The following is a 25,849-nucleotide window of genomic DNA, read 5'->3' as shown; positions in this document are numbered from 1 at the left end:
ATGAGTCCTGAGTCTAACTTTGACACTAGAAAGATCCATGCCCTAGGAAATCAGATTATTTTGGGGTGGGAGTGGGGTGCAAAAAGTAGTACTAGTTTCATCTGCTCTGGAAAGCAGTTAGTGACCAGATCACAGTAAAGGAGTAGATTTCAACCACATTTTTACATCGCTATTGAGAGTCAGGATGCTATAGTTTCTACAATATTCCTTTTATTCAGAGAAAAGGCTTAAGTACAACACAGAAATTCCAGTTTTTTCATTTGATAAATATGCAGATTGCCAAGTAAAATTCTGTACAACTTGTATAAATACAAATGATATGTTTTCAGTGATAGTGACAAAACAGCATTTGGTGATGCACACCTTCTCAGAGCAGAGAATTATTTCCTGAATGGAATAAGCTTGCTTTAAATGCTACCAAACTTATTTTCAGCTACTGAAATATAAAAATAAAGACATTTCATTTAGGCACGGAATCAGAAGAATTTGCTCACAAGTATAACCATATTATTGCTTACTTATCAGAAAGTGCTCATAAGGAAACTGGGGTAATTTATTTTGGCTCTCAATACTGGCTTAAAAATTTGATAGTGTGGATTCTGAACACCTGAGTCAGACAGACATCCGCACCACTTCACTCTGGGATGCCACACTGAGGACACACTGAATATAAGACTTGGGGTAAGAATAGTTTGGGGTTGTTATTTGTTGTTGTTGTTTCTGGAGTTTTTTGGACATGAGAGCAAAGGAACACGGATTATTCTGGAGATTTGAATTAAAAACGGAGGATACGTTTGAATTAACAAAAGCCTACAGCATAGGGTTACCATACGTCCGGATTTTCCCGGACATGTCCGGCTTTTGGGGGCTCAAATCCCCGTCCGGGGGGAAATCCCCCAAAAGCCGGGCATGTCCGGGAAAATCGGGAGGGAGGGCTGGGCCGGGGTCACGGGGCCGGGCACGCGGTGCCGGGCCGGGAGCCGGGCCGCCGAGGGGGTGCGCGGGGCCGGGAGCCGGGGGGTCGGGCCGGGAGCCGGGCCGCCGGGGGGGGGGGGGTGCGTTGGGCCGCGGGGCCGGGAGCCAGGGGGTCGGGCCGGGAGCCGGGCCGCCGGGGGGGGGTGGTGCGTTGGGCCGCGGGGCCGGGAGCCGGGGGGTCGGGCCGGGAGCCGGGCCGCCGGGGGGGTGCGCTGGGCCGCCGGGGCCGGGAGCCGGGGGGTGCGCTGGGCCGCCGGGGGCCGGCCGGCAGTGCTGGGCGGGCCAGGGGTGGTCGGCCGGGGGCCGGGGCCGGCACCCCAGGGCCGCAGCCGACCCAGGCTGGAGCCGCCGGGGGGCCAGCCTGGGCCGCACCTCCTCCCCCCACACCGCCCCTTACCTGCCCAGGCTTCCCGCGAATTAAATGTTCGCGGGAAGCAGGGGAGGGGGCGGAGACTTTGGGGAGGGGGCGGAGTTGGGGCGGGGGAGGGGGCGGGGCCAGGGCCCCGTGGAGTGTCCTCCTTTTGGAGGCACAAAATATGGTAACCCTACTACAGCAGTTCAATGAGTATCTTTGGCACCATTAATCTGTATTTTAAAAGGGATAATAAGTACTTCAAGATCGAAACCTCCAAATAGAAATCTCAAAAGGCTCTTGCTCGCAACAGCAAAATCCACAACCCCGCATACAATTGTAGTGGGAGGACTCTGGGATCATGAGAGACGTTTAATGCTATCATATGAGGTTTCCCTCAATTTTTCCATTTTCTTCCAATATGTTCACTGTCTGATGAACAAGTTAGTCATCAGCACTGCCAGAATGACAGGCATCTTTCCTGCAAAACCAAAATAAAGAAAGTTAAAACCATAGTAAAAATGCACAATATCTTGACTTCACTCCAGATGTTTAGGATAACGAGATTTTTCATTTTATGTTCTGTCTAAAAGATTTGTTTTGTTAATTTTAGAGAGTTACATTAACACAATTATAAACTAATTTCCAATTAAAGCAGAGTTCATGCTGTTTCTTCTCAGAGGCCATGTCCAAAACAGAAAAGAGGCAGAAAAAAAATTCATGAGGTTTAATCTGTAATCAAAGTTAGCAAACAGTGATAAGTTAGGTATTACATATCCTAAATACAGGAGAACTGGACTATCTATGCTCCCTCCCCGCAACGCTCAACTGTTTGAGCACTGGAAAGGCGAGGGGGTCATCTATAACATAACACTGTTTTAGGACATATTAGTTTCTTCCACTGACTAATCACATTATAGAAGAATCTTATTCAACTGTACACCCCAAGAATACTATGTAGAGTACTGTTGAAGAGTCAACAGAACTTCTGTAGCACTGTCAGGGCCTAGGGTTTCACAGTGAATCCACAATGAAACACCAACACCACCTGAGCTCTTCAGCAGAGATTTAGCATTTCCTGCCTGCTGTATATAAGCTCCACATATACAATTATATCAACTAAAACTTGTAGCATATAGACTTTATATTACTCCTCCTCTACTGAACGAAGTCTCATATTAAGGATATAATCACAACCTTACACCAGAAATGAAAATCCAAGATGGGCTTTGTATCATTAATATTCTTCTGGAGAAAATATTTGTTCTTATATTATCAAAATGGTAATATACTGAAGTAACGTTTATATATTAAGACAGAGCTGTTATGATAAGTAACATCACAAGATAAGGCACACAATGCATTCGTAACTGCTGTAGTTGACAAAATGGTTACATAGAAATGGAGAATTTAGTAGATATTCACATGTTGCATTCAACATATCTGTTCAGGCCAAAGAAGAAAGGTAACCTAAGAAAGTAATTTATAGTCTCAATTTGATATGCTGCATAGTTGTATTATGTTCTTGCAGATAATGGTTCATCAGAACCTCACCATCTTTTCACATTGAAGTAAATATTTTCTGTAAAACCCCTTTCAAGATCCAAGTTAGGTTTTTCCCCCACGTTCCTGTAGATCACTGAAGTGCTGATTTGCATCATATGTGCTGAACAGCAGGAAAGGAGAGAAACTAATTCAATGAAGTATGACTCCAGAATTCAAGAGTAAAAATCAAAGTTGCTTTTGCTTCCTTACAAGGAGGCTTTTTATATCATTAGAACTCCCAAGAAAACTGATACTGAATATTAGGACATTTTTTGATGGCAATGGATTTTTTTTTTTGAGGGGGGGGGGCAGGGGGAAGTAGTGGAAGCCCTATTACCTGAAACTTTTAAAACTAGCATGGACTAAAATAGTAGAAAAAGTACTGTAGAGAACAATCCTGCCTTTGCAGGGACAGGATGATTCAACAGATCCTCTCTCTCTCTCACACTTCTATAGTCATCAGGTTAACTGGTTTAAAAAAAAAAATCCTTGTTATTTCCATATCATTAGATGATTAACAAAGTGAAAGATTTTTTTTTAAAACTAGTTAATGGTATTTACGTCTGCATTTCTTTCAATGTACATAGGGAATTTTTTTTTTTTACTTTCCAAGCACTAGCACAATGAAGCATTGCAGTGTTGCAAACTCTAAGAGAATGTTTAAATTCAAAATTTTTCTAAAATTGTATGTACAATTTTCTATCAAAACTCAATTATGAAAGAAATCCCATACAAGGTAAAATATATATGCAATCTATCCAGCTGTGCCCCTTTTAAAGGAGGGCAGTTTTCCCTCAAGCTTCCTATCAATATTTATATTCATATTTCTGCCAAATACCCCCAGGGGACTGCAGCAAACAGAGGTGTCAAGCTTCAGGTTCACATGATTGGGTGTATAGGATTAATTTATAATTAGTGTGTGCGCTAGTACCCCTTTATTAAACGAAGTCTCAGATTTATTTGAGCATATTGCTCTTCTAGAAAACAGTCAAAAGAGCTATTAATAGTTTGACAAGAGATTGGTCAATATGCAAATTAAAGTCAAGTATAAAGCTTTTAAAAGTGTTTCCTAAAAACTGAAGTTAAATCATTGGAAAAACCTACGGCTTTACATTTTCAGATAACTTAATCGCAGAGACAGTTTTCTAACACAAAAACAATACATGATTTTTTGCTCTAATGTGCGCCTTCTATTTAATAGATAGTTCTGGTTAAAATGTATAGGAGGACAACGAATTACCTCATTTAAATCCTAGCAAGTCAGTATTTTTCATCGTCTGAGAGACTACATAGCAACATGTTACTTGCATGTCATCTTAATATTGGATTTGTTTTATTCTGGCAGTAAAAGCCCATTTTAAATGCGAGTATCTTTTCTTGTGAACATCCAACACTAAATATTATTCAAAGATTTTACTAATTGGGCTTCTGAATACAATATGACCTTCAACAAGCACCAGGCTTGACGATCACGACAAAAATGCAACACGTCACAAGCAGCATAAGTGTTGCTTCAAAGGGATAATGTCTAATAGCTCACGACTTGAATTATATTGCGCTTGAGTGCAACTGGTCAATGTACCTCCTCTAAAAAAGCATTAAAGGATATCAAAAATAAAAGGAAAGCTGAAAGTGATACAAAGCAGAAAGGATCTCTAAAGTCAGTTACCTGTGTAGCTGGAGACTGTTCTAAATTAACAGTTGTAGGATGCTGCACATCTCATTAGCTTAAGACATGACATGGGACACCAGGTGTTGTTAAAGGCTTATGATCACTGGCCTTTGTTTACAGATGAAGGACAAAATAAGTCTCAGCACCAGAACTGTCATTTACCCTACAAAAGATATTAGACAGGTGCTTTGTTGAAATGTCCTGTAAGCTAAGAAGGTTTATTATGTGGATGGCAAGATTTGAGGCTCTGCCTACAGAGGTAACAAGCAATACTGCCATTTCTAAGAATGGGAATACAATAAAAAGCAGGTTTCACAGCATCTAAAGATGTCTCTAGCAAAGTCAGGGCTAAACACAAAGAAATTTAGATTGAAACTAGATCTTGGGTGCAAATGAAAGACACTTCAGAATCAGTGGAGCACAAGGGAACTTTAATTTAAATGGCAGTTTTTCATTTTAAAAAAGCTTTTACACAGTGTTAATTAGCAGCAAGACAAAATCTTCACTGTGAACGCTGTAGCAAGCAAATCTTGAACAGCAGATCAACAGGATTATGTTTTTAGTGAGCCATATTCACATTTTACAAGCTTGAAAATGTTACAGACTGTTCTGAAGACATTCTGGGTCTGAATCTCTGGGGGTCCATGGGAAAAAGCTCTGGGTCACACACCTAGTTTGAGGCTAACTCAAGTATTCCTATTTTGTTAATGGGGGAAGAAAATCAAAATAGAAAAGACGCTTTGGGTTGGGGGATTGGGACAGACACACTCAGGCTATGTCCATACCGGAGCTGGAGATGTAGTTTCCAACTCGGGTAGACATAGCCCAGTGCTAGCATGCTAAAAACAGAAGTGTAGCTGTGGCGGCACGAGTGGCAAGACAGCCTTCCAAGTACAGCGCCACTGCAGCTACAGTTGTGTTTTTAGCATGCAGGCTCAATCCGAGCTAATGCAGGTATGTCTACACCTGCGCTCAAAGTTACACCTCCAGCTCCAGTGTAGACATACATTAAGTCTCAAACCACCAGACACAGCTCTTTCCCTCCCACTGGCCACGCTGAATGTGCCCTGATTTTTCCTTTTTACATGGATCTACAGTTTAAAAATGGAGCTTTAATTGTCCTTGGTTGTACAAAGGGAGTGATTTGTAGAAGCTGAAAAAGCTCTAGTGTCCCACTTTTAAAAGACTGGTATGTTGACAAGACAGAAATTGATTTCTATTATCTTAGAAATAAGATTAAAGTATATAGTATGAAAAGGAGTGCGAGCAAAGTACATTGATTCCCTACATTATAGCTGGGGATGGAGGAAAAGGAGGTAGAGGTGTAGAACCTTTTTGTACAGTGCTTTTGGGCTGCCTGTGCAGAATTTTGGATCATTTATATCTGTACTGATTTTAAAGTAATATTCTGAAAATTTAATCTAACTGCTGAACTTACTAAGTTGTGCAAAAGGGACTATATGCAGTAAACCTCTGCCATGTTCCCCCCCGCCCCCTCAGGCTGCTGAGGAGATGGGCTGAGGGTTAGATGGATATTTAAGGGCAACTCTTCATAGTATTACACACAAAAGTTCTACGTTAAACATCCTATGTTAAAGGAACATTAATAAGGCTGCAAAGTCAAGCACTCCGTTACAAAAAGAAAGAATTAAGGTTGCCTGTACAACCTGAATTGAGCCCCCTTGTCCATACGCATGGTGATCAGTCTTTAGTTACATGATCACCCGCAGTTTTCTCCCCACAGGACCCTTGCCTCACTCAGTGCATACGACAGATATTACTCACTTAAGGAGCAGCTTATATTTTGTTTAGAAATATGCTTAGAAAAGAGAAGACTAACAGGGGATATGACGGAGGTCTCCAAAAATCATGAACAGTATGAACAAAGTGTTATTTACCTCCCCTCCCATAACACAAGAATCAGGGGTCACCCTATGAAATTAACAGGCAGCAGGTTTGGCACAAACACAGAGTCAACCTTTGGAACTTGTTGATAGGCCAAAAGTTTAACTGGGATCACAAAAGAATTATGGTAGTTATGTCCATGGAGGACTGTTCCATCAATGGCTATTAGCCAAGATGCTTAGGGATGCAAGCCCATGCTCTGGGTGTCAGCACACCTGCCAGCACCTGAGATTTGGCAACAGGGAATCAAATCTCTTGATAATTGTCCTGTTCTGTTCATTCCCTCTGAATCAACCAACAGTGGCCACTGTAAAAAGACAGAATATTAGACTAGATGGACCATTGGACTGACCCAGTATGGCCATTCTTATGTTGTGTTTTCTCCTTATTGTACAGCTGTGTCCCCAGGCCTTATTTACTGCACACTCTTCAAACCCTGCTCTGAAGACAAACATTAATTCTGTTTCTGAATCACTTGGCTACACAGTTGTCACAGAACCTCTGTGAGATAAGGGCGTGGAAGTGCTGACAGGATTGGTGCTTGAGTTTCCACAGCCGTAGGGCTGGGTTTTTTGGGGGGGCAGGGAATGGTTCAGGCAATTAAGCATGTGTTAGTTTTGCTTTATGTAAGGTGGGATTACTATGCTTAGCAAGACACATTCAGCTGTAAAGATATAAAACAAAAAAAATCCAAACCAGTTCTAGCCTAAACTTTCAGCATCCAATACCGATCTCTGCACAACACAAGATGTCTTCCAACAAAAGCAAATACAACAAATGCGGTATTCAGCAGCACACTTAGCGTTGTTTTTCTTAATGCAGAATAAATTTTCCTGGAATGGCAAAGTAGCATTACACGAAGCATGGGAGATCTATTTTGGTAGAATGAATCTTGAGAAAACGGAGGGAGAAGCAGGTCAGAGTACAACAGCCATTAACATTTGAATAAAGAGGACAATGATCAATTGTTCCCAATGTCCACTGGAAGGCAGGACAATAAGTAATGGGCTTAATCTGCAGCAAGGGTGATTTAGATTACATATTAGGAAAAACTGTAATGGAAGTTAAGCACTGATTAAGCTTCCAAAGGAGACAGTGGAATCCCCATCACGGGAGTATTTTAAGAAGAGATTGGACATATATCTTTCAGGGATGGTCTAGGTGTACTTGGTGCTGCCACAGGACAGGGGCTGGACTTAAAAATGACCTCTCGAGGTCCCTTCCAGCTCTATATTTCTTTGATTCTTTAAGTCAAACATCTGCCTCATGAGCTTTTATACAGCACCACTGGACAGAACATAATACAAGAAGAGAAACTAGCTGCTTGGAAAAAGAACAGGAGTACTTGTGGCACCTTAGAGGCTAACAAATTTATTAGAGCATAAGCTTTCGTGGACTACAGCCCACTTCTTCGGATGGGCTGTAGTCCAGAAAAGCTTATGCTCTAATAAATTTGTTAGTCTCTAAGGTGCCACAAGTACTCCTGTTCTTTTTGCGGATACAGACTAACACGGCTGCTACTCTGATAGCTGCTTGGAGTAGATTCCTCACATAGTGAAGCAGTGGGGAAAAAATGGTATGAGATTGAGAAAGTGGAACATTAAATATCTTATGCTATTACTGCATCTTACTATGTACAGTCTGTGCATTGAATTATTTTTTAAATTGTAAGTTACTTACCAATAGCAATCGTGGTACCAGTGTTCTGCCCTAGAAATAAAAAGCGCAATGTGAGCTGAAGTGTGAAGTTATATGAATGCCAGCTAACTATAGGAATCCATGGATTCATATTGGTGCAACATTTAGTACCTTAAGCCACACGCTAAATTAAATAAATGGACTCAAATTAATACCATCATGCAAATTACAGAATTTATAAAGCATATAGGAAACCATGATCTGATCCCTAGATCTTTCAATATTGAAAGAAGAAAGGCAGCTTTTCCAGGTATTCTATTACTTGTACATTGTAATAGAGGCATGACGACAGTGCTGAGAATTGATAGGGCAAGTCCTCTATAAAGATTTTCTCTATTTTGAATGAATGCTCTCATTTGCAGAATTCTTGCGCACCTTTCCGAGACCAGAGGGCCCTCCCCTCCAGACACTGTCAGGATCTCATCTGCCAAATTCTGCACTGACCTGAAGAACAGCTCTGGGGAAGCTTGAAAGCTTGTGTCTCACCAACAGAAGTTGGTCCAATAAAAGATATTGCCTTACTCACTTTGTCTTTCTAATATCCTGGGACCGACATGGCTACAACAAAACACTGCACACAAATTCTGCACTGGTCAGCCACATTTTTACCTACAGCAAACGTCACTAGAGGTGGAGTGTGTGAAAGTGAAATGAATTATATTAAAGAAATAGAATGAATTAAAGAATGCTGCATGTACCTTTAAGTAGAAATGAGAAATGTTGCAAGCTAGGGGGCAGGAAAGCAGACATTAACTACTTAATGAATTGCCCCACTTAAGGGCCATTGGTGAAGCATTAGCCTCCGATCCATAAGAGTTAATAAGGAAGCAGGATATGCATATTGTGCCCCATGCAAATTTTACAATTTTGCTCTCTGTCCCTTCGTTTAGTTCGCACCCTTTTATCTGTATAAATAAGACTGTTTGAATCTTGCATGGAGGCTCACATTATCTGAATGTATTAGCAGAGCGCTGTGCTAACAAACAGAGTGGTCTTGACAAATTTGCGAGTCCTGATTCTAACTTTGACAAGTGTTTGGATCAGCTACCATAAAACGTGCAACCACAGGATTAGTGACATCAAGTTATCTCCCAACCTGTACTTATTTGGGAGTAGAGAAGCAGAAACAAGAGAAAAGTGGTATTTTTATTTTGCTACTCCTGCTGTCGTTACCAGAGGATCAGTGAACTCAAGACTAACCATTACTTACAGAAAAAAAAGTGAACTGAGTAGACATCTCATCGGAGTGTAGTTTGACACGACTACCCGTTAAGCCTGTAGTTGCTTGTGCCATTACTGTGCAGAATTCGGATTGATGGTTTCCTACAGCTGGCATTTTATATAGATATACTGAGTGAGTGGGCATCAGCAGGTGGGTATTACTATACAAAGACCAGTGGGGGGAAAAAAGTAGCAAAGGAAGAGATAGTTCTGGGTGGGAGACAAGACTACTACAGAGGTACAGAAAGTAATTCCAGCCTCAGGCTTATAATTCACACCTGAGCATATGGGGCATTCAGGTGACCACTACCGTACTTTATGAAGCACTACATATTAAGTGCAAATTGAAGTGCAATAATTGAATGTTCCAGTTCAATGTGTCAACCAAAGCCTCTGCTATCCACCATGAGGATTCCAGGTATCTGATCACAGTGGTTTTTCGCACCCTTTATAGTCATCAGGTTTACCTGGGCTCTTAGGGCCACTTGGGTTGTGTTCAGAGTAGGTTCTGCATAAAAAGGAGACTTACAAGAGAATACAGGAGCAACCCACTTATCTGAATGTGCTGAACAAAGCCACGCCATGCATGGAAAGACCTCAAAGGCGACAAGACAACTAGAGTGATTTTGCAATGTTAGTTTGCAACAAAACATGCTAAAAAGACCCAATCCCAAGATTGCTCCTTTTCTCTCCCATCAAAGGATCGAGCACTACCTCCTAGCACACTACTGACCTACAAAACACAGACAAGCTATTTTGCCCATTTTGTTTTCCTTAAGATTTCTGTTGAGTTTGCACAGTGAAAAAAAAGTGTCCACATGCATTAGGTATATTACTCTTAGAGCCATGCCAACAACTAACTCTTTGAACCAGAAACCATCTACTCCTACAAAAAACAATTAGTAATTAGTACAGTTTTTGAGATGGATTATCTTTGGCCAAGTCAACATGCCTGGAGTGCCACACCTCGCTTGGTACATGGTCTGCCCCATTCTCAAAAGCCATCCTCTCATCCCACCTATCCCTCCAAACTGTTCCCCTACCTCCCTTCATTTGTAAATTCTCCCAACACACTCCTGCCTTGTGTTTCTTCACCCCAACACCATCCTTCACCCCCTCCAACCTGGTTTGTCCCCTTCATTCCATCCCAACTTCTCCAACCAAGCTTTTTAACTGCTCCTTCCCAGACCAGTCTCAGGCCTGTACTTCGCTCCATCCTCCTCTTCCTGTTGCACCCAGTTGATCCTATCAAGGCTGTTTAACCTGGGCATCTACAAGACTGTCACCCCTGGCTCTTTCCCCTCTGGCTGCCTTGGCCGAGTCTCTTGCAGGTTCCACCTCTTCCTCTTGACTTTGGCTTCGCTCTGGACTCATGCCCGCAATGCTATGCAATGACTGGAGAAGCATATCAGCTGCCACTGGACATGGTGTGAGGAATGCCAGGAGTTGGGAGTCCTGGTGCTACAGGTGATGAATACAGATCACGCTATCATCACTCCAAGAGTTAGAACCATACTGGAGAGGGCCCTGAAGGATGCCATCCGCTGCCAATACATGGAAAACCTGAAACAGAAGCCAGACCAGAGCAAGACATTCGAGATGACGTGCAAGTGGGACCCCAGCAACCACTTCCTCCCTGGGGGCAGCTTCACCCGATTTGCCGACTGGAGGTTCATCCACAGGGCCCAGCTCAACTGCATCCCACTGAATGGGGCTGTCTGGGACAAGTGATGAAGGAAGCATGGCTACGCCAACGAGACGCTACCCCACGTCCTGTGTAGCTGCAAGACCCATTCAAGAGTTTGGCAGCTGTGACAACACCATCCAAGATCGCCTGGCCAGGGCCATCCCACCGCCTCTGGGGAAGGTTGCCTTGAACTCAGCGGTCAGTTCCGAGGATGGCAAACTGCGACCAGATATGGTCATCACCAACGAGGACTGGAAGATCAGCATGGAGGACATCACAGTGCCCTTCAAGAACAGGACCCCGGCCTTCCACAATGCTCGAGTCAGAAAGATAGAGAAATACGGCCCTCTGGCTGAAACCTTGAGCGGTAAGGGTTACCAGGTCCTGACACATGCACTGATAGTCAGAGCCACGGGCACATGGGACCCCAGTAATGAGCGAGTGCTAAGAAAATACAGAATCGGTCAATGCACTTGGCTTATGTGGCAACTCATGGTGTTGGATGCCATCAGGTGGTCGAGGGACATCTACACAGAACACATCACCGGACATCGGCAATACCAGGAGAGAGGAGCTGAAGTGCTCATGAGAAGCGCAGTCAGGAAAGTAACAAATCCTTTCCTCATGGATTGTATTTTCTAAATGGACAACCAACTTAATTCTCAATTACTGAGGGACAGTCGCCATTCATTGATATATTTCGCTTTTCACAACCAAATCTCTGTACAACTTTTCATGAGTGATGTACCCGAGTATACGGATTCTAAAACTAAACTGTATTGTTAAATCTACTCACCTAAATTTGGGTTATTGCTGATTATGTGCTCGATGTATCATATGACTTTTAAAAACTAACTTTATATTTGTGGATAATCTAAGCACTATACCCAGATATATTAGCAGGAGTATTGTAAGCAAGTCACGAGAAGTAATTCTTCTGCTCTACTCTCTGCTGATTAGGCCGCAACTGGAGTATTGTGTCCAGTTCTGGGCACCACATTTCAGGAGACATGTGGACAAACTGGAGAAAGTCCGGAGAAGAGTGACAAAAATGATTAAAGGTCTAGAAAACATGACCTATGAGGGAAGATTGATAAAATGGGGTGTGTTTAGTCTGGAAAGGAGAAGACAGAGGGGACATAACAGTTTTCAAGTACATAAAAGATTGTTACAAGGTAGAGGGAGAAAAATTGTTATTCTTAACCTCTGAGGATAGGACAAGAAGCAATGGGCTTAAATTGCAGCAAGGGTGGTTTAGGTTGGACATTAGGAAAAACTTCCCATCAGAGTGGTTAAGCACTGGAATAAATTGCCTAGGGAGGTTGTGAAATCTCCATCATGGGGGATTTTAAGAGCAGGTTGGACAAACACCTGTCAGGGATGGTCGAGATAATACTTAATCCTGCCGTGAGTGCAGGGGACTAGACTAGATGACCTCTCGAGGTCCCTTCCAGTTCTGTGATTCTAGATACCGACTTTCCCCAAACTATGCATTAAATAATTTGTTTTAACATTAGTGTTAATAAAATTTGTGTGTGTTATGCCTATGACAAAAAGGGGACACAGACACTCAAACTTTCCTTTTGAGTAGCCATGTTATAATGATGTAATAAGCTTCCTAGACATATAAAATGTTCAACACAACTGCTTATACTTACGTAGACAAGTTGGCAAAGATGGAAACCATAAATTGTTAGCTTCACATTTAACTGAACTGCTACCCTTCAGAGTGTAGCCAGAATCGCATTCAAATATTACAGTGTTTCCATATGAATAATGGAGTCCATACCCAGATTGCTTTTTTCCATTTTTGACTTCTGGCTCTGGACAATTGACCACTGAAAATTAAACAGTACCAGCATAAGATTGTTTTGCACAGGAAGCATTTTTTGGAGGGGGGGGGGGGGGAGAGAAGAGGAGGAGAAGGGGGTAGAGGAAAGAAGAAAAAGCCCTGATACTTGACTACAGCAGGTAAAATATATTTTAAAATGCAGTTATACAACTTCAACCCATCAGGAATTTGGGTCAAGCTACAAGAGATCTACATACAATGACTTTCTGGAACTGAACTTCGCTGCTTTTGGGGGGAGTTAATATTAAGTAGCCAGGTGACCAACCTGCCTAATGCCTCTGAAAAAGCCTCCATCCCAGCTGTTAGACTGGGTAACTCAGCAAGAATAAAAGCAAGTTGTTGCAGCTGCTTGAATATCATGTACATAAATGCATTGTTAGCTAAAGGCAATAGTGTGCGTGAGCACTGCCGTCGCCCAAATGAGGATTGTACAATGACCTTTATTTCACCCTCCTAAGAACTTTATGGCTGTGGTATGAACTCACAGAAGCCTGATCTTTCACTGCCAAGGAGCCCTCCCTCAGAGTTCTGAAAAATATGGTTCCCAAACAATTCTGCTTCTCAGGCTCTCTCTCCTGGTCTCTTTTAGCACTGAGTAGTAGGGTACTGGCATAAAAGCAAAACCTTAGTTTAAGAGTTTCTCTCCACCTAAAAATAAACTGTTTGTGACACAAGAATTAAATGCAGTCTTGGCACACTGAAGGGAGACAAAAAAATACAGGATAAATTAGAGGCAAAAATGGTTTCCAGGAGTGATTTATGAAGTGTCCGTCATTCTTTAGTTTCCAACAGTAACTAGTTATCATGATACGTATTTAGGGGGACTAAGCACTAACTGAATTTCCTCAGGTTTATGGGTTTACTTAGCAATCAAAATATAGTTTTTCCTGGAAGGAGATGGTAGAATAAGAAGAGGATAAAAACAGACGCTACTAACCTTTGCATTCAGGAGCAGGTCCACTCCAGTCTCCATTGCGATTATCTTTCGTTGTACAATGAATGGAGGCCTCTCCAATAAGAGAGAAGCCCTGGTCACATTTGTAAGTTACTGCTGAGCCAAAGGAAAACTCTTGTTCACTCTGACCAGTATGGGATCCATGGGTGATACCAGGAGGTGGAATACAAGGTATTGCTGAAGCAAAGAATGTCAACATGAAAATTAAAGTTTACATTAAAGGTGAACTGAAGAGAGTTTCACTAAGAAAGTTGTCTCCGCTCCCCCCAGAAAGCTATTTAGCCATTTGGAAGGGTACTTAACATTGCATTTTAACATTTGAAGTAAGACCCCTTTCAGATTCTGAAGGTTTTTCTGCTTTTAAGCTTGACCCAACCTACTACGTCCATTGCTCAAGGAGGATGCTCCATAAAACACCAGCTCTGGAAGAAGACCTTAACAGAGTGTGCCCCTTCCCAATATTAGCTTCAGGGAGCCAGAACCGCTTGCCCACCATCTCTAGAGGTAGTGTTGTTCCACCAGCAGAATACTAAGCTAGCTGCTGCTACAAGCAGTGTCCTGATTCTAGACTGGACATCAGCAGCATGATTGAAGTTAGAGGCAAATTAATTGTGATTCACTCCCAAAGAGCCTCAGATTTTAAGTGGACAGTCAGATTTGGGAAGGGTCAAAACTTCTTGAAGTCATTATCATGCCTTTTACTTAGGGCTTGGCTACACTTGCAGATGTAGAGCGCCAGGAGTTAAACCGGCCCTCAGAGACAGCAGCAGGGAAAGCGCTGCCGTCTGTTCACACTGTCAGCTGTAAGTGCAGAGGCATGGCCAGGCCACATTAGCAGCTCTTGCAACGCCACAGAGAGCAGTGCATAGTGGTAGCTATCCCAGTGTGCAAGTGGCTGCAGCGTGCTTTTCAAATGTGGGGGAGAGGGGAGTGTGACAGGGAATGTGTATGTGGAGGGAGAGACTGTGTTTTGGGGGACAGAGAGTGTGTCAGCATGCTGTCTTGTAAGTTCAGACGACAGCAACAGGAGGAAAGGGGAAACCCCGCCATCAGCCCCCACCCCCTGCCTCTCTCACATGCACACGCCTGCCTCTGCAGCAGGAACATTCCACAGTAATGTTTTGCTGTGTGTCCCGGAGCAGATAAGCATGCCGGCTGTCAGAAACAGAGCTTTGAAAGGGGATATCCACGTGCCTGCAGCTGAGTTCAAAACGATGACGAGAGTGGCCACTTGACTTCAAGGGATTATGGGATGTTTCCGGAGGCCAATCACAGCACAGTAATGCAGCACACCCTCCACACTGACACCCTGGCATTTCAGCCAAGGTGCATCAAGCTCTATGCTTCTCATGGAGGTGGATTACCAGGGGTGCTCCAGCTGCGGAGTCCAGGCGCTCTAAATGCCTTGCCAGTGTGAATACCTCAGGAGTTAGGGTGCCCAGGACTGATTTAATGCGCTCTAACTTGCAAGTGTAGACGCGGCCTTTGTGAACAGCAGGATTACACAGATACAAGAGTGAAGAGGAGCCATGAGGCCTGTTGGATTATGCATATTACACAGTGCCAGGTGAACAATCTGAAAGGGACTTTAAAAAAAATTGATTCTGTAGGAGTCATCCAAACACCATGGAGAACCACAGTATAATTTCACTCCTCCCCCCAGTCAACTGCCATTTGGATTAAATGGCAAAGAAACAGAGACTCCTCTGAAGCACCAGCTATGCTGCACCATCTCCAGACATGAACTGTTCTTAAAACCATTGGATTAGTTTACCTTCGCAAAGTGGAAGCTCCTTATCCCAATCAACTCCATTTCCCACAACCACACATTTGGCAGAAGTTGGTCCATTTAATCTGTACCTAAAGAAAGAAAAAGGGTTCAAGTTTGTTACTCATGTAAGCAAAGAGCTAGTTAACCATCCAGAAAGATGGAACATGGTTTCTTTCTGCCAGTAGGTGGAGACAAACCATTGAAAAAGGGACACATCTAACACCATAGGACCAAGGAACACTAAGGCCAGGTCTACACTACCCATGTATATCGGTATATATACACACACATGGTTTCTGCCTGCCATCTTTCTGTGAGGAACAGTCACCCAATAGTAGTTGAGGGGGCAACTAACCTAGTTTGAGAGAGAGCCAGGCAAGTTTATGGGTGCAATTATATGATGGGGTTGCTTGTGATGGCAGGGCTCCGCAACCCCAGGGCATGTTTCCAGTGTGTGTGTTATGTTCCTAACAGCTCATGCTTCAGGATTTTAGCTAGTCCCCTGCAGTAGTCAGGCAGGGATTCCCCACCCAATGTATTCTGAGTTGGTTTCTTTTATCTCCTTCCTTTGAACCATCAGGGATGGCCATGGCTGACGATGGGACACTGGATGGGGAAGGCCAGGACTCTGAGGTGGCATCAAGGACTCTCACCTCAGTGCTTGGCTTGCTGGTTCTTGCTCACATGCTCAGGCTCTAGTATGTGGGGTTGTTAAGTGATTTCCCCCAGGTCAGATTGGCAGTGACATTGGGGTGGGTCTTTTTGCCTTCCTCTCAAGCATGTGAGTACAGGTCACTCGCCAGGATTATCTCATATCTCACTTCAAAATCTCTCTGCCACGACAGGGGCCCGAGGAATTTGTACATTTAAGGCCTCCTAGTCTCTGCCCATAGCACATAATGGTCTAAGCTCCGGTGGGCTGTAGCATTTTAGACTAATTTTGGTTGAGTTTCGTATGTGGGTCCCTGGGAAGCGTTGGTGGCCTGTGATATACAAGATGTCAGACTGGAGGATCTGATGGTCCCTTCTGGTCTTAAACTTTGAGACCTCAAAAATCCAAAACACCCCTGCTCAATGCAATGAAGTCACAAGCTATTTTTGATTCCCCAAGGCTTAGCATATTAACCCATAGGGACAAATGCAACAAATGCACCCGAGGCTATCCTGGGTAATACTGACATCTACAAGGGAGGTACAGACAAATATTTGCTATTGTAGAGCAGGAAGAGGTCTGCTCCTACCTGGTGCAGCATTTTATGGGCAATATTCCGCCACTAGCTCCCAGCACCCAGACAGAAACCCCTGTACCAAGGGAGAGATGGCACAGGTCAGGAAGTGCCACATGACCCCTGAGGTGGGACTCTCAATCTCATAAAACAACCCCTGCTGGATGATCCCCTGAGGGCTCTAGGCTGGGATCTTCAAAAGCACCTGAGCGAGTCAGGTGCCCATCTCCCATTGCATGACAACCGCAGCTGGGTGGCTCTCTTCCTTCAACTCCTTTGAAAAATCACAGGTGTAATTCTTGATACAGATTTATAACACACCATTCACTTCTGTCCTTGAAGTTAAGCAGGCTTTCTAGTCTCATTTTGCCAGACGTCACCAGCAGTTTCACACCAGTCTAGAGTCTGTTAATTAGTCAAAAGAAGCAACTTGCCACTCACCCTTCATTACAGGAGAAGTTTGCTGTTGCACCAAACCGGAGATCCATGAAATGAACCCTGCCATTTTCTAGTTCTAGTGGTTTACATGGTCTTCCTAGAAGAGAAGAAGACTAATATTAGCGTTACCTCATATTACCTTAACGGGAGAAAGGGGATATGTTAACTTGCACCCCCTAACATAGCAAATACCATGGCAGATCAAAGCCAATGGTATTGGAGTCCACTATCTGTCCTGTACGACAGCGGTCAGCACCAAAGGCTACAGAGGAAATCTTACAACTCACATTATGGATAATTTTGTAACATGCCCAGGGGAAGTGAGGAGAAGTGGAAGTGGGATGATGCTTCCCAATCCCACACAGACAGTGGTTGCCTTATATCCTGAATCAAGAGAATTAAGTTCCCCTTGCAGATTTAGTAGAAGTGCAAATATTCCTATTGTACATGTTAAGGCCCAGATCCTGAAAACTCATATGCATAATTATATTCATGTGGGCAGACCCATTGACCTCAACTGGCAGCAATTACAAATAAAATGCAACATAATACATGGGGCAAAGGATAGATGGCATAAGTTATGAAACGTAAAAATTGATATGGGGAGCTAAAGACATCAGTGAAAGTCACAACTGGCATGGTTACAGACAATAAGGGGAAGGTTTTGAAGTTCCTTAGGAACAAAAGAAATCCTACTGTAAGAGAATGTATCTTGTCCACACCCTAGAGACTGCTGTAATAATATTTGTACAAAGTATGCCTTGTAAGGTATCTGAAAATTTATAGTTTACTGTCAATATTGTCCTGATAAAACGCATGGCAACACTGTATGGGAAGTTAAAAGATTTCCCTGTATAATGTTTACTTATGTTGCAAACCACAGCACAAGTTGGCAAATAGGTCTGTCTCAAAGGAATGTGTGCTCTGCTTAGTTTGCATTTAAGCAGTCATCAAGCAAGGAAAAGCAGCAGGGAAGATCTTTCTCTATAGACTTTTTATCAGCTTGGAATGTTTTCCAAGGGGCAGAATTGGCGTTATAACAAAGGAGGGACAAACACTCCCAGGCACCCCTCCTCCCTCTCACTCTGTCCATCGAATCACTACACTAGAAGAGACAAAGGAAGCAGCCACTAAGCTGAAGAAGGGGTCCTCACCTAAGAAGCTTGGTCAGTAAGACTGCTGGGAGCATGTGGTAAGAAAACCTTTATTTTGAGTTTAACATAGTTTGTTAACCTGGGCACCAGTTGTGTTTCATCTTGACTTCTCTTGTAACCATTTTGGACTTATGCCTCATTACTTGCATTCACTTAAAACCTCTTTGTAGTTAATAAACTTGTTTGATCTAATCCAGTGTTTAAACTGAAGTGATTGTGAAACTCTATTTGGGTAACAATGTGTGAACATATTTCTATTGAAGAAATACAGACTTGATATGAATTTGTATTGTCCAGGAAAGGGCTGGGCAATACAAGACATACTTCTCTGGAGGGAAAAAAACCAAAAATGAATACTAGGAGTTTGTTAGGTCACCCTGCAGTATAACCAAGGCTGGTGAGAGCCAAGGTATGACTGGCTGAGACACAGCTGGGAGTGACTTGTACATTGGAAGCTGTTTGTGAGCAGTCCAGACTGGCGTTACAGCAGCAAAGCATTGTAAAGGGCACCCAGGTTAGAGGGCAGGGGTGACACTCATTCGTCTGGATGATACATTGAGTCTACCACGCCTAGTAATGGTACAAACCTGTTACTAAATGGAGATGGTAAAACAATTATGATGCAGGAAAGGCAGGAGTGTTCAGTAATTATTTCCCTTTTGTATTTGAGTATGATGTATGATGAAGTACTTTCATGTCTATTAGTAATTGAGGAGCAAGTTAAACTACATCTACTAGGGATAAACATTGTTAAATCAAAATCTTGGGATAACTTGCACCCAAGCATTCTAAAAAGTTTGGAAAGGAGATCTCTAGTCCACTGATTAACTTCTAATAAATCTTGGAGTACCAGGAAATTGAAGAAGAATGGAAGAGCACTGATCTTGTGCCAGTATTCAAAAAGGACAAGCAGAATGACCTAGGTAACTATGTATTAGTCAACATGATCTCACTCACAGGCATAATAATGTAAAGGTATTGTGGGATTCATCAATTCTAAGGGCAAATCTATTCTGACCTCTTGAGCAGTGTAGGCAGGGCCAGCTCCAGGCACCAGCGTAGCAAGCAGGTGCCTGGGGCGGCCAATGAAGAGGGGGGGTGGCACGTTCGGCCGCGGGGCCGTCACTCCCTCTTAGAGCGAAGGACCTGCTGTCGAATTGCCGCTGTAGAATGAAGTAGCGGTAGAGCTGCTGCCGAGCGTGGCTTTTGGGTGGGTGGCGGGGGGAGGGGGAGGGAGTTGCTTGGGGTGGCAAAAACGCTAGAGCCGGCCCTGAGTGTAGGGCCAAATTTTCCCAATTCATAAGGAATTAAGAACAGAAATATAATTAATACCAATCAATATGGTTTTATGGAGAATCAGGTTTGTTTGATAAACCTGAGCTAGTTCTTTGTAGTTACAAATTTGTTCGATAAATGTAACTGATGTAATATACCTAGACTTTTGTAAGCTGTTTGACTTAGTACCACACAACATTCTAATTAAAAAATTAACACTTCAGTATCAATAGAGCACAAGTTAAGTGGACTAAAAGTTGGCTAAGAGGGTGAGATAATATCTTTTATTGAACCAACTTCTGTTGGTGAGAAACTTTCAACTTTTCACAGAGCTCTTCTTCAGGTTTGGAATACATTTCCAGATGAAGAATTGTGGCGTGTAAGCTTGAAAGCTTGTCTCTCTCACCAACAGAAGCTGGTCCAATAAATGATATTATCTCACCCACTTTGTCTCTCTTATATCCTGGGACTGACATGGCTATACCACCACTGCATACAAGAATTGGCTAAGTGACACCTCAAGGAGCAGGCATCGGTACTAGACCTGATGCTATTCAACATTTTAATCAGTTGTCTGGATGTACACAAAAATCACTCCTGATAAAATTCACAGATGACACAAAGATTGGGGGAGCGATAAATGAGGACAGGGTAGTCCTACAAAGCAATATAGATCCCTGGGTCCATTCAAACAAAATTCATTTTAGTATCATATAATGCAAAATTATACATTTAGGCACAAGAAATGCAGGCCGTTCCTAGAGAACGGGGAAACTGTATCCTGGGAAGTAGCAAGTCTGAAAAGGATTGAGGTGATAGCAGACAATCAACTGAACATGAGCTCCCAGTGCATCCTATGGCAAAAAGGGCTAATGCGATCCTTGATGTAATAACAAGGGAGCAGGAGTAGGGAGGTGATCGCAATGCTGTATACATTCCCATGCGGGAATACTGTACCCAGTTGTGGTGTCCACATTTTCAGAACGGTGTTGAAAAATTGGAGATGGTGCAAAAAAGAGCCACAAAAAGGTGTTCATGGGCCTGAGAAAACGTCATCCAGTGAGAGACTTAAAGAGCTCAGTCTGTTCAGCTGGTCAAGAGAGATTGAGGCTACCTGATTACAGCATCTAAGGACCTTCTTGAGGAGAAGATAACAGGTACTAAAGGGCTCTTTTATCTAGCAGAGAAAAGCAGAATGAGAACCAAGAGCTGGAAAGTGAAGCCAGACAAATTCAAAATGGAAATAAGGCAAAAGTGTTTAATAGTGAGGGTGACTAACCACTGGAACAAATTACCAGAGGAAATGGCAGATTCTCAGTCTCTGCAAGTCTACAAATCAGGACTGGCTGTCCTTCTTGAAGATATGCTTTAGTCAAATACAAGTTTTGGGGCTCAGTAACGGGATAATTTGGTGAAATGCAAGTATCCTGTGTTGTAACAATCGCTTCTAGCATTAAACTCTATGAAGTAGCAGACTATTCACAGGGGCAACATTAAGCACATTTGTGTTGCTGGACCAGGTTTTAAGTGTCTCATCCTTTTTTGAATCCTACCATGTGCTTTGCCTCCATTTTGTGGCAGAATGTTCCACAGGCTTGTTATGTGTTTTGTAAATATTTGTTATTAGTTTTCTTGATATGTGAATCCTGATTTTAGACAGCTAAAAACTGCACATTCCTCAGTCAAGCTCAGTGGAAGAGCTTTTCTTTGCCCCTACAAGAGTTATTTGTGATGCTTTCTCCCGCAGTAGACTTATTCCCACGAAGAATGAACTGTGTCAAAAATTCACCATATCTATATGGAGTTCAATATAGACAGACTGTATCCATGTAAAGTAAAGTTAGGACTTTTTATGACTGTACTGAGAAAAAATATCCAAGCAGACAAGGCATGTAACAATTGTGACCTATTTACTAAAGCCTGATCAATTCAGCAAAACAAGTCCCACTGAAGTCACTGGGACTTAAGAAGGCACTAAGTGCTTTGCTGAATCAGGGCCTATATATAAAGTATTTTCTCAAGCCAGCAGGCCAGAGTAGGTGAGTCTAAGGCTATTCAAGAAAGTCCCATCAGTATTCAATACAACAAATTAAATCATAATTTAAAACATACTGTAGTACTGCATTTACTAGGGACTTCTGCATGGAATATAGCATATATAGTCTTGAGATGAGGAAACTTGCAAATATCTTATTGTACTCTTAGCAATGAAGCCAAGAGAAGTATTCGCTAAGTTTTGTTATTAATTAGTATTTTGTCCAAGTTTGTAACACACATTATTCAGTAATGGGTTTACTTTTAGTACAGTGAATTCAGTATATTTCGTTATCAGGGATACAGCAACTACAATTTTTCAAAAAAGACAGACACTTGCCACACCAACGTGTTTTACTTTATTCTAACAGGTTTCAGAATGGTAGCCATGTTAGTCTGTATCAGCAAAAACAACTAGGAGTCTTTGTGGCACCTTAGAGACTAACAAATTTATTTGGGCATAAGCTTTCATTGGCTAAAACTGACTTCATCAGATGCATGGAGTGAAAAATACAGCAGAGAGGTATAAATACACAGCATACGAAAAGATGGGAGTTGCCTTCTTTTCATATGCCAACAGAAGAGAGATACCCAATAGAAGAGAGATTCCTAACTGTGTCAAGATGTCTTGCACATCAATTGAAATGGAAAAGCAACAAAGATACTCACCTACACAAAACTCAGGGTCTACTGACCATGCTGAATTTGCAAGACATGTAACGTAAGGAGATTTTCCAGAGCCCAACATGTATCCTGGGCGACAGGAGTATTTCAGTTTGGTCCCAACAGGATAGGAATTGTTCACTGCCCCAGGCAGCTCAGCAAAACTCAATCTTGGAGGAGAATCACAATTGCCTAGCAATAGAGACAGACAAGGAAGGGAAAAAGTTAACTACGAAAGACATTCAGTAGTTTGTTGTAACGGAACACTTGTTTTTGAGAAGCCACAAATGATTTTATTGGGGACAATTTGGATGTACTTGTTTTCATTAGAGCCTTGAAGCTAGTTTACTGAATGGCCTTGATACAAAACTGCAGTACATTCAAATTTTACATTATTTACCATGTATCCTTCACCCTGGGCACATAAGGTAACGCAAGGTAAGTACATTGTGCAAAACAGGACATTCCTCTACCTCACAGAGCTTATGATCTAACGCAGGACAGGCTCAGCGAGACTGTTGCAACCATACAGAGTGACATGAAAGAAGGTGACGTACAGGACAAAAGAGACCAAGAGTACATGAAACATGTATGGGGTTAGAAACAAGTGAGAACAGCTGGTGGAAAGCTCTCTCTGAGACAGCGGACTTTCATATTTCTCATGAGATGCATGGAAACTGTATGACAGGCATGAGGACAAGTGTCAATGAGAAGCAAAGTCGGGAAAGTAACTGAAATTCTTCCCGATGTTCTGTATTGTATTGTCTAAGGGGCAACCGATCCTAAATTCTCAATTGCTGAGGGACAATCTTTACTCCTTACTATATTTGCTTTCCACAAGCTACTCTTAGGATAACCTTTTATGGGCAATGTACCCAAAGAATTGGATGCTAATACCTTAATCATATCACTGAATTTATTAACCTTAATTTGGGATACTGCAGATTATGTACTATATGGACCTTATGACTTTCAAACCAAATTTTGTAATTTTGGGTAATTTAAGCGTTATACCCAGATGTACAGACACGTTTTTCTTACCCTGTGTATTAGATCATTTTAACATTTGCTTTAATAAAGTTTTATATCTAGTCCTATACAGTCACAAACCTAAGACTACAAAAGGGGAACTTGCTCATTTTATAATCTTTAGGCGTTTTATACCCCAAACTTCGTTTTACTGACACTGCTACAGCTACAACAGCTGCACCTTTACCTGCTGTTCGAAGTGGCTTCCCCCCCCCCAACCACGGACAGGAGACACCCCCAGCAACAGGCTCTGGGCATTAACACTCTCACCAACGGGGCAGAGTTTGACCTCCCAGGCTGAGATGCGGAGCCCGCCCCAGGTGCCGGGCTGGGACTCTAGGCTCCGCTCCCCGCTCGGCTCCGATGGAGGGGCGGGCGGAAGAGAACCGAGGGGATTCTGTGCCCGGGCAGGTGCCGCCTGTGGCCCCCCTCCACCAAGCCCCACTCACCGCGAGCCCCGGGCAGGGGCAGTAGCAGCGCCAGGAGCCCCCAGACGCCCGGCGGGCAGCGCGGAGCCGAGACCATGGCGGGGCCGGCGGGAGGAGTCACGCAGTGAAGGCGGCGGAGCGGACCCAGGACAATCCTGCCTTGACAACGCACCCGCGGGGACTAGACCGGCGCCTGCAGTCAGCTGAGCCAGCGGGGGCGGGGCCAGCAGCGGGGGGCGGGGTCTGCAGGCTGCGGGGCGGGGCCTGTGTCACTGCTCACACCGGGCGCTCGCTGCCTGTGCCGCGGGGCGGGGCTGCGGGGTCAGCCCAGCGATCGGCGCCCGCCCCGGGCTCCAGCCCCTGCACCCACCGCCCCCGCTCGGCCGCCGCCAGCAGCCCCCGCCGCTCCCCCGGGCCGCTCCGCCCCATCGCCTCTCACGGGCACACACGGCCCGGCTGTGTCCCGTGGCGGGCCGGCGCCACTTCCCCCTGTCCCGGCGCTAGCGCCGAGGAGCCCCGGGGACAAGCGCTAGACCGCAACAAACCCACCTCAGCGCGCTTTGCTTTCATAGAGGAGGAGTCGGGCAGCCCGGCCGAAATGCTGTTTGTTTAAATAAATATTGGCTTTGGCAGACTGGGCACACGCTACTTAATCCCCTACAAGCATTGGTGCCACACCTGGAGATTGCGGCTGGCCAATACAAGGCAGCGGGTAGCTGATCAGATTTTGTATATCTAAACAAGCTCCTTCCCCCTTTGCTTCTAGCGAATGTAACGCCCAGGTTACACCACCAAGGAGCGAGTGGAAGAAAGGGACCGGCCTGGGTGATGGTGATTGAATCAGCACTGACGCATTTTCCCCCAACATCTCAGTGTCTGTCATGGAGGAGTCAGGCTCTGATCTCAGAGCTGTGGCGCTTCCAAAGTGCTGGGGTTTGCTGCTGATCAGACACAAGGGGCTAAATCAGTAATTCTCTTTTGTACCGGTGACCCCCTTTCCCGCAGCAAGCCTCTGAGTGCAACTCCCCTTATATATTAAAAACACAGTTTTTTACACTTAACACTATTATAAATGCTGGAGGCAAAGCGGGGTTTGGAGGCTGACAGTTCACAATCCCCATGTAATGACCTTGTCACTCCCTGAGGGGTTATGACCCCCCCCCCATCTGAGAACCCCTGGGCTAAATCCAGAAATCATTCCTCAGTCTTTAATCGGGCAAGAATCATTGACTGCAATGGGATTGAGTGAAAAGCAAATGTAACCCACACACCTCCTGGGTGTGGTGTTCTCACCCATCTAGTGGTGTTGAGACCACTTAGCAAGAGATTGGTAAATCTGGCTTTTAGCTCATGCAGTAGAGGTTTGTGCATTATTCCCGGCTCTTTGAGCTCTGGTCTACTCCGGTTTCTCCTCAGCTCTAGAGGTCCTAGGTTCAATCCCACCTGCCAACAATCGGGGTCTGTTGGTGTTACACAAAGACAGGAAGATTTGCCCCCAAAGTGTTTATTTTTACTGTGTCTCTGCAAATGGATCATACAGATTGTCACTGAGAACATGATATTTATGTCATCCACATGTGGGTTGGGGAGGAGGAATAGCTCAGTAGTTTGAGCATTGGCCTACTCAACCCAATATTGTGAGTTCAATCCTTAAGGGGGCCGCTTAGGGATCTAGGACAAAAATCAGTACTTGGTCCTGCTAGTGAAGGGAGGGAGCTGGACTCAATGACCTTTCAAGGTCCCTTCCAGCTCTGTGAGATAGAGAGGTATATCTTCATACATTTTAGGTGCTTGTCTAAGACGCATCAGCCCTCTGCTGCCAGAGGCTTGAGCCGTTGCAGGACTGCGGTTGGTTTCAGTGGGGCTCCATGCAACTACCGGGTCTGCTCACACAGTACAGTTTGCAGGAATTGTGCTCACATTTGTTTTATGTTTTAAATAAAAAGCATATCATATTTTACACATCTCC

The 25,849-nt window shown here is 43.8% G+C and overlaps 2 protein-coding genes across 2 annotated transcripts in view; both read right to left on the bottom strand.

The window, feature by feature from the left end:
• LOC128835640 (complement decay-accelerating factor-like) overlaps window positions 1-25,849 on the bottom strand; it is a 194,880-nt gene that overhangs the window by 118,506 nt on the left and 50,525 nt on the right. The gene's annotated exons all lie outside the window — the stretch shown is intronic.
• Window positions 1,530-24,033, bottom strand: LOC128836534 (complement component receptor 1-like protein). The gene is made up of 8 exons (XM_054026892.1): window positions 23,902-24,033; window positions 22,430-22,615; window positions 17,301-17,394; window positions 15,637-15,722; window positions 13,845-14,039; window positions 12,714-12,893; window positions 8,130-8,159; window positions 1,530-1,808 (listed from the first exon to the last, which is right to left on the bottom strand). The coding sequence occupies exons 1-8, from the start codon at window positions 23,975-23,977 to the stop codon at window positions 1,753-1,755; spliced, it is 903 nt and encodes a 300-aa protein (XP_053882867.1). The 5' UTR covers window positions 23,978-24,033; the 3' UTR covers window positions 1,530-1,752.

Source organism: Malaclemys terrapin, chromosome 4 (assembly GCF_027887155.1).
Source record: "Malaclemys terrapin pileata isolate rMalTer1 chromosome 4, rMalTer1.hap1, whole genome shotgun sequence".
Classification (NCBI taxonomy): Eukaryota; Metazoa; Chordata; order Testudines; family Emydidae; genus Malaclemys; species Malaclemys terrapin.
The sequence above is the reverse complement of the archived record's forward strand: the minus strand, read 5'-3'. Positions and strand labels throughout refer to the sequence as shown.

Bases quoted from the DNA above. Each gene is read 5' to 3' on its own strand.
- LOC128836534 (XM_054026892.1), bottom strand. From the start codon at position 23,977: ATGGTCTCGGCTCCGCGCTGCCCGCCGGGCGTCTGGGGGCTCCTGGCG. The intron at 14,040-15,636 runs GTAAACTAATCC...TCTTTGCTTCAG, and splicing joins GGAGCTTCCACTTTGCGAAG to CAATACCTTGTATTCCACCT. The intron at 8,160-12,713 runs GTAAGTATAAGC...TTTTATTTCTAG, and splicing joins ATCTTTGCCAACTTGTCTAC to GGCAGAACACTGGTACCACG.